The following is a 9500-nucleotide window of genomic DNA, read 5'->3' on the forward strand; positions in this document are numbered from 1 at the left end:
CAGTCCACTCAGCAGGTGAATTCCAAATGAGAAAAAAAGATTTACTTAGAAAATCAGCAGCTATGAAATCAACATCCAGAAAGTTCAATAGCTAGGAAAAACCACTCCATTTGTTCAAAAATTCAAAAACACACCGGTGCTTATAACAGTTCTTAAGTGACTAAGTCTACACAACTCCAGGGCACTCTGCATTTTCTCCCATGAGGATTCTGAGCCCCAGGAATGAAAGTATAGAGTCCTTCTTGAATTTTCTCAATGCACTCACAAACAGCAAGATGACAATCCAGACAAATCGTGTTTCTAATGGTTAGAAATTCTTAGGCCCGCTTCACCTTTTGCAGAAGAGTTGCTTCTCTTCCACAGATCCACTGATGGTATCACTGGACAGGTCATCACTCCCTGCTATCTTTCCTTGCTCCCAATACCTCAACTCCATTTGCATCATCTCACACTCCAGCGATCTCTCTTCAAGAACTTTCCCCACGGCCTCATGAAAAGCACTTTTATATCATCTCAATCTCCCCATCCCTTTGGGAGAAGGACACTCCTATCGCTCACCTACAAGTTAACACCCCTCAAACTCCTATTGCTAGAAGATTCACAATATTACATAAAGCACACACTTTCCTATAACTGGGCCTAAATAGCCTTACATAAGCAAATCTATGTCATGCATGTTCATTGTGGATATTCTGAAAATGTAGCCATTTGAATGTGTCTTGGTACTGGGCTGAGAATCACTGATTTTTTTGTATTTAACAACTATCAGACACTTTCTGTATTTAGAAGAAAAGACTGGAATACTTGAATGGATAGATTGACTGATGCACCCTTGTGGTAACTGTATGTGATACATATTTGGGCTTTGTTATAATTGATAAAGTTTGGAAATGTGTCTGATTTCAAGTAGGCTGGGAAAGGTGGAGGTCCGCATTATTTAATAACTTATCTCTGGGGGAGATTATCCTCATTGTATAAGTCTGCTGTGCTGCAGGGTTTGCTTTGTTTGGGGAGATGGTCGAGATGTGTGGATGACAAAGAGAAAGAGTTGCATTACCAAAGTTTTGCCAACTGTAGTATGGCTATGTTAGTATCAAAGGGCTTAAAGAGTTGAATTGAAAATCTTCATGATTATAGTGTTAATTCAAGATAAAAATTAACACGCCTTTCTTTTATAGTATTATATGGGTCCTACAGTAACATTAACTACTTGTATCAAAGAAAGAATATTCTGGAAATAGAATGTTTGTTGATGAACTTTATAAAAATGAAAAACCTTGAAACTAAATTTATTTATTGTAAGTTTGAACTAAAATAGTTATGGATACATTTTATAGGACGTTCTAGACATCTCTGAGTTGTACTACATAGACTTTATTGTTTTTTAAAGTTGAAGCTTTCCAGTAGTATAACTAAAAAATATCAGTTACCGTGGTAATGCCCAAACCACCTGCTACAGCTGAAGGAGTGACAAGATAGAGAAGACCTGCCCCTGCAATGGCACCAAGACATTGTGCAATGATGTAAAAGATTGATTTGGAAAGACTGATCTTCCTTGTGCAGACCATCGCAACTGTTACAGCAGGGTTGATGTGAGCTCCACTGATATGCCCAAAGCACTGCACCATGCTTGCAATGCTAAGTCCAAAGCAGAGGGAAATTAAAACCAAATGTGCAGGCGTAAGGTTGGTGGTTTCACTCCAGTTGATTGTAGAACCAAGGCTGAGACAAACAAAAATCAGCATGGCCAGAAATTCTCCAGAAACAGCTTTCCAGAAGGACTGTGTCCAGACACCTCTGAATGCCACCATGATGGTTTCACATTTACACCCAGCTGCGCATTTACTGAAAGGTAAAGGAAGACAATCACAAATTTACATTGTTTAAAGAATTTATCATAGTGGTATTCACTTCCAGTTGTCAAGGGGGGCCACAAACCAGTCAGTTTTTCAGGATATCTCTAATGAATATGCATGAGATAGATTTGCATGCACACAGCAAATTGCATCCAATTATATGCAAATCTGTCTCATGCATATTCATTAAAGTAACCTGAAAACCTGACTTGTTTGTGGCCCTCTATGACTGGAAATGAATACCAGTGCCTTATGGGGTCTATGTACTAAAGGACATTGGCATTAATGCTCATGATTAAAATGTATTAAAATAGACATCAACTAATGTTCATGTACAATGAAAATACATTTAATGTTCATATATATTAGTTGCATCTGTGTTAACATTACTGCACAGTAATTCTAAGATGCAAGCAAATGAGCTAAATAAAATGTAAATTAACTTAACTTTTCTAACACTGCAAAGTTAGCTACACCAAGGCCTGGATTTTCCATTCTCACAGAGAATGGTGAATCCAGCGGTAACGGGGGGCGGGCCTGCGAAAGCCGGCAGTGATCGCACCACCGTGGTGTTATCGCACTCAATAGCGCCACTGTGAAAGGTGGTGCAATTGGGCTTGCTACTGGCAATGATAACAGTCCTTATCGCCGCCAGTGAAGATAATGCCACGTCCGCCTCCTCGCCACCCCGACTCCGCCCCCGGCAAGCTATCGCACGCGAAAAGTCCCTTTTCGCGTGCGATAGGCTTAGAAAATGACCCCCCAAATGAGGTGCTTCAGCAGGTCATATTAACTTGGGCATCTGTGGTCCCAAATCCCCCCTCCCCCCCAATACAAAAGGTCCTTCTGTGACCTTGATCCACCCCATCCTTCACTCCCCATGAAAATTATTGTCTTTTACAGATCCCCTTATCATATCCCACTGAAAGTATCTTGGCATCTGGGTATACCCTGTCCCAAAATCTTAACTCACCCCTGAAAGGAACCAGTTTACATTCAGCCAGTAGTGGTGCCAAATACAAAATGGTGCCACTAACACTCTAACTCACAAATGCACTGGAGAATTTTGGGGGCGGAGCAGGAAGGTCTAGATACTTTTGGGGAGTAAGAGAGGTGGTGGGATAGGGATGGGAGACCTGGAAGCCTTGCCATTTCTTGCAGGGGAGGGAATGTTTAATGGAGGAACTGAAGAGCTGACACTACGGGCCGGATTTTAAAAGGGTTATGCGCATAAGGTACGTGCGTAACCCTTTTAAAAAAAACCCCTGCGTTTGCCGAGCCTATATTGCATAGGCTTCCAGCGCGAAAAGTTACACCTGCTTCGAGCAGGCGTAACTTCTTTGACAGAGGTGGGGGGAGGTTTAGATAGGGCCAGAAGGGTAGGTTAGGTAGGGGAAGGGAGGGGAAGGTGGGGGGAGGTGGAAGGAAAGTTCCCTCTGAGGCCGCTCCGATTTTGGAGCGGCCTCAGAGGGAACGGGCTATGTGCATATCTTATAAAATCTGGTGTACTTTTGTTCGTGCCTGGTGTGCGAACAAAAGTACGCATGCGCGTAGAATAATAAAATCTATCCCTATATTGGTAGGGATGGGGATTTTTTCCTAAGCTATGTAGCTCTCTCATTTTGGCCCATTTAGCATATCAGTTTGGTACATATCATGCTGGTTATACTGCAGTTTAGCACCTAAATCCCTATGTGTATGGATGCTAATAGCTGCCTTATCCAGGGCTTCCCAAACCTGAGATAAATTAGTATACATCGGAGTCTCATTATATACACATTTATCTCATGTGGATATCCTGAAAACCCAACTGGCTCTGGGGTCCCCAGGACAAGTTTGGGAAGCTCTGGCCTAATCCATCTATAGTGGTAGGTGTGAGCATCTAGGAGTGGAACTACCAGTGCTATTAGTATGGAAACTGACAATATTAAATATATTTGTAGATATTCAAAATAAAATCTTTAGATCAGGTATTTATTTATTTATTTACTTATTTATTTAGACATTTTATATACCGTTGTTCCATGTAAAGATCACAACGGTTTACAATAATGACAGAGAATGATGGATTACATAGGAAGTATTCATCAACAGACTTTAACATCTATCAACTGAATTCTCAAATACATATTAATTAAAGGTCAGGGCATGAGACGTGAAGTGCAAAAATAAAATAACAAATTTCACATATCATTCTGTATGTAGTATAGCAAACTTACAGCATGGTTATATTGCTGAATATCCCCATCAAAATTGCTACTTAGCCAGATAAACTCTATGGCAGGTCTAATTTAAACGAATGACTTAACCAGATGAATACAAATATCGCTACTTTGGCTAAATTAACAGGATAAGTAGCACCTCCCCAATATGCCTACTACCTACCTACTAGATATCTGACTTTCTACTTAGCAGGATAGGTGACTTGTCTGGCTACAGGGTGGCTGCTGAGCATAGCCAGATTTTCAGCAGCTACCACTGCTACTTATTCAGCTAAGTAGAACTGTGTATTAGATCCCTAATGTTTAATAAATAAAAATATAAGGAACTTGGTTTTTGAAGCAGCATACAAATATATCACCTTTTTCAATGTGATGTCTTTCATTTGATATTAAATAGTTTAAAATGATACTTTTTAACAAGAGAAGGAAGAGATAAAAATTATTGGAAAAAAATCTAGTGCTATTGAATTAGGAGTACCTGGCATCTATAGTTTATTCTCACCAAAATACATGGAGTGAAAATACAAGTTGAGGACTCAATGAGATTTATTCAAAGCAGACTCTGTTACCATTCTATGCCAGTGGCAGCAGTTTTTATTGAATAAGGTCCATTCTGCCTCTCTAGGATTAAATTCTCAAGTAGGATGAAAGGGGGAATTTAGAACCCAATGAGAATTTATCTATACATTTCATTCAGTTAAACAGAACGATGCTTAAACTGAAATAAAATATGAACGAAGTATCAGATAGTGAGCATAAGAGGGCGCATGTGACCACTTCAAGAGCTCCTTTTGTGCAAGAAAAACAAAACAGAGCAGTGCAATGCTTAGAGATGTGACCCAGGCGAACAAAGAAAAGCTATTTACATAGATATGCTGGCCTCTCCATCCCTTGGAACAAAATGTCATGTGGAAGCACAGATTGTGATACAGATATTTTCCCAGGTCACTATGATGGCATTTATACTTAAAGATTGTCTTCCTTTGCTTGTCTATGATAAAGTAAAACATACACACTTAACTGGTGTTTCTTCTTCTGCGTGTGTAACTTTGAACAGAAAGCATCAAGGAACACCCTTAAACAAACAGCGTTTTAACATTCAGTTCTTTCTACAGGGACTCTTTTCAAGTGATAGAATTAACTTTGCATGGAAAGGTAGATTTATAGTCATTTCTTTATGCAATGCTTCTTTTAACGTTTTAAAAATGACTTAATTAATTAAAGCTTAAATATTGTACTAGCAGCATCACTACAAACAGCTGGTTCATTCTCTTAGCATTCCTTGGGCACAGCTGCCTGCCACTTTAAATGGACTTTACATGCTGTAGACTTTGATTTGATAGACAGGCAGGTACTGGTGCAATATTGCATGTGTACCTTGTCTGTTTGCATTGGTGATTCTTCCTGATGAAAAAAAAAATTAAGTTTTCATTTTAACAGATCCTAAATCCAGTATTGAAAGAGTTTTGCACAGAAGCAACATTTATTGTCCTTTTTCATTTCGTTAAAAATGTAATTTCCGATTGATTCAACGGATAGATGAAGAGTCACGTATACTCAGGGAGTAGTGATGGTGGGGTTATATACAGTAAAGCCCTCAAGCTTATTACTGCTCTTCTCAAATCTATATAATAAGAAAGGGGAAAGTCTAGGGCATGAAATATTGATTACAATGTTTTTTGCAATAGCGCTTTCCTCTGGCAATCTGTGTTAGTAATTGGAACCCTGTGTCCTCATCCATCTAAGGGGGAGTTTAACAAAGACTTGCTCTATTGAACTCTCTTCTTCTAGCCTCTAGTACAGAAAGCATTGGTCAATATTTTTGCATATATGTATTTATCTTACCCATTGTGTGCAAATACTATATACCTTAAGCTGAAACATGCTACTGCTTTATGATAATTCTGCTATGCAAGAAACAATGCAACCAGATGCGACAAGGTACATATATGGAGAGGGGAGAGGGCAAGGGCAGGAAAGGGGTGTGTGCTAGTAGTAACTGTAATATAGGATGGGACTCAGAAAGACAGCTAAAGAAATTATGTTCTCGGGAGCCAGGAGAACAGGACGAAGAAAGGAAGCAGCTTTACTAGTCCATTGTGGACTTATCCATGCTGACATGTATTGCATGTTTCTTTTGAAAAGAAAGCTAGTGCCATGGTAGGAAAATTGAAAATTTCATTTGATCCTCATCTTGCACTACAAGAAAATGCTGGCAAAGACATATTCCGGTGCAGCTTTTACCTTGGGTAAATCATACAGAATTCTTTCAGTTCCTCCGAGGCAAATGTAATAAGGTGCACTCAGGAGAGGTACAGTTTTGCTTGTAGTCGTGAGCACATTTTTGTGTGAAAACTTGCCTTCCAATGCAGCAAAGAGTTTTGCACACAAAGAAATGAGCACACAACAATGAGCGTACACATCAGTAACGTCCCTTGTAAATCCCTCGCCAATGAACTCCTGCTTTCCTAATGCTGGAAATTTTACTTAAGGTTTGTAGTGCTACTGTCAGTGTATAGGGCTGACTGGGAGTTGTGGTGCTGGGGACCTGCGCTTTGGATTTATGTGCATGTAGGAAATTTGTGTGCATAAATCTTCCCTGTATGACCCAAAACAAGATTACATTGCAGCGAAACTTATTATTTTATTCAGCAGCAGTAGCTTCCCTGTAAAATCACTCAACACCAGCACAAGCCCCTCCCCCCCCAATGTAATTCTGACTCCAGTCAATTTAGTAGAAGCGGGTAAAAGAAAGACTGGCTGTACATTTGTCAGCTTTCCCTCCAAAGCCTCCGCCTGCCTGTAGTCATCTTCTAAAGCAAGCCAGGGATTGGCCACCAGCACACAGATCTGAATTTTATGAGGATCAATGATCTGCCTCCCCATTTTTCCCTCCAAAGCTTAAAATGCACATACCAGATCAAGAAGAGATCACTGCGCCAGAAAAATAAAAGGCATCCTGTGAGAATGGGAAACCTGGGAATGCTCATGGTTAATGTGTCCAGCTACCCAGCCACCCACAGCATTCATAGGAGCAGCAGCCAGTGCTTCACCCACTCCAGCAGGACACCTGCTGTCCTCCAGCCTAAACTGAGCCACACCGAGCTCCGGCCCGATTCTCCGTGTACCTCAGGTTGGCATTGGGAATCTCTTTCCCCTCTGCTTCATGCTGCTGTGTACCACAACAAAACTGGGGTCCTGATTTAAACATGGATTATGTGCATAAATCATGCTTTTATGCATTCTAAGCTTTTTTTTAGACACATTTTCAGGTTTCTGTGCTTTTTTTCAACCCCCGATACATTAGCACACCATTACCTTACTGCATCGGGAGTTAAATTATTATTATTATTTTTTTTTTTTGCGAGTATATTAAGAAACTGTGCACTGAATTCCACGCACTTTATTAAATGGGTCCTCTGTCAGTCAGTCCTTACCAAAACACTGGCATCAGCACTGGCTATGAGGCAGCATATTCTAAGTTTCTTTACTTAGTAATAAAGAGCGCTGTTCTCAACTCTTAGTCATTGGAGAGGGAAAGGAATGGCAGAAAGAGAGGGAAACAGCCATCAGTTTTAAGGAACATTTATCTTGAGTCCTCTTTAGCTGTAATAATAAAACAAGCATGAAATCATACCATCAGCAGTTAAAGCAAATTCTATGGAGAGCCATAACATGCAATAACCAGAAATGAAGACATACTTAAAAGGTACGGTATTGATATGTTTTATTAAAATTGTGAAACATATTAATCCTGAAGCAGCTAGTGAAAACTGTGTTTTAAAAGTACCAATCTGGTGCAAATTGCACAAGAACCTACAAAACCCAATGTTTATAGAGACACTTGCTGCATACTTTATAAGCTTCCAGTTTAACTCCTGTTTGTCACACTTATGCTGCACATTTTATGTCTCAGATATAAAAGGTTCTTTTCTATTAATCTGTCCCTGTAAGGGAAAATACTCATGCATTGCTCTCCATCTTTAATGTAAATGGAACAACTTCCTGAGGTTTCATGCTCATTGAACAACCTCCTTCAAGATAGTGCCATCCAATCAATACATTATACCAAAGAATGCAAACTTTTTTGGGCAAACAATATTTAGCACAGGGCTCAGCTTAACACAATTTTCAGATAAAGTGCATGTTGGCAATATGAATAACTTAGCAAAACAAATATTTTCGCAACTAGTAGCAAGAATGCTGTCCCAGGCTAGAATATTATAGGCATTCATCAGAAAGTTTGGTAGAATCTCAACCAAACAAACTCAAACAAATAGTGGTAAGGAAGTAAACATTCCTCTTGTAAAGCAATCTGTAAGCACTGATTGCTATAGTTTGGGAGGATAAAAATTGTGAAAGTGAACCACAGCAAAACAATTTTAGAAACCAAAAACTGACCCAGTGAGTATCACAGTGCATGGAGTGCAGTACTAATTCTATTCTGTATGTGCAAGCAGCAAAAGGCAAATGCTGAGTTGTCTCTGCTCCTCCTGAACAAACTATTATGTTGCTCTAATGTTTTTGCAGCTACGGTCTGTTAATTGTCTTCCTCTAGCATTTGAAGATCCAACATGCCTGTCTGAAGTTTCTTTTAGATGGGAAGACAGCTTCATAAACGTTTGATATGGAGAATCTGATTGAACTGGCTTTTCAAAAAAAAAAAAATAAAATTATGAGTTGCATCTGTCTTATCTAAATCTGCCCTCTAGAATTACAGTTTAATTGGAGCTATAAAACCACAAAATAAATAGACCTGCTTTCTCTTAATTTCTCCTAGGTTTTCTCTCCAAACTATATTTTATTACAAAAATAAAGTCTGGACTTTTTTGTTCTAATAGAAAAAAACAATCTTGAATCTTGGACAAATAAAACACTTACCCCCAGCCTCTTGATGCTGGTCTGTCACTCATTCCTTCCTTGCATAGACTGGTACCCTGCCTTGAAGACTCAGTGTACAGGGAGTCGGGTTACTGCAACTTCTCTGATTGGGTTGTTGATGTGCAGGGTGTGGAAACATTTTGAACCATGCCACTACATTTTTTTTTTTGACTCTGTATAGTCTTCTTTCTTCACCTGCTCGTTTGTTTTATACCACTCATTTGGTACCCATCAGTGACAGAGTATATTTTTGGCTTATAAAAGAACAGATTGATTCATTAAGATAGCATATTGCTTGTTCCGATAATTAGTAAATATAAGACCACTTAATGGACAGAAAATGAATCTTACTTGTATCCTAAAGAGTAAGCAGCATTTTAAATGGAAAGTTAGAAACTATTTGTAACTGCTTATCTAGTAATCTATACTGTGTTCTGGTGTAGTTCACACTGCTCTTAGGACATCACTGATACTGTTGGGTTTTTTTGTTTTTATCAGTATGGAAGCCATAGTGAAAGACATTAGAATATCCAATACTAAC

The 9500-nt window shown here is 39.2% G+C and overlaps 1 protein-coding gene across 2 annotated transcripts in view; it reads right to left on the reverse strand.

Annotated features, from left to right (window-relative positions):
- AQP4 (aquaporin 4) overlaps window positions 1-8991 on the reverse strand; it is a 31824-nt gene extending 22833 nt beyond the window's left edge. For both annotated transcript variants that reach the window (XM_029592691.1, XM_029592690.1), the window contains exons 1-2: window positions 8960-8991; window positions 1431-1845 (exon numbers count right to left, since the gene is read on the reverse strand). In XM_029592691.1, coding sequence (XP_029448551.1) covers window positions 1431-1845; window positions 8960-8991 — 447 coding nt within the window. The remainder of the gene's footprint in view (window positions 1-1430; window positions 1846-8959) is intronic.
- Between the last annotated feature and the right edge of the window lie 509 nt (window positions 8992-9500).

This window comes from Rhinatrema bivittatum, chromosome 2 (genome assembly GCF_901001135.1).
Source record: "Rhinatrema bivittatum chromosome 2, aRhiBiv1.1, whole genome shotgun sequence".
NCBI lineage: Eukaryota > Metazoa > Chordata > Amphibia > Gymnophiona > Rhinatrematidae > Rhinatrema > Rhinatrema bivittatum.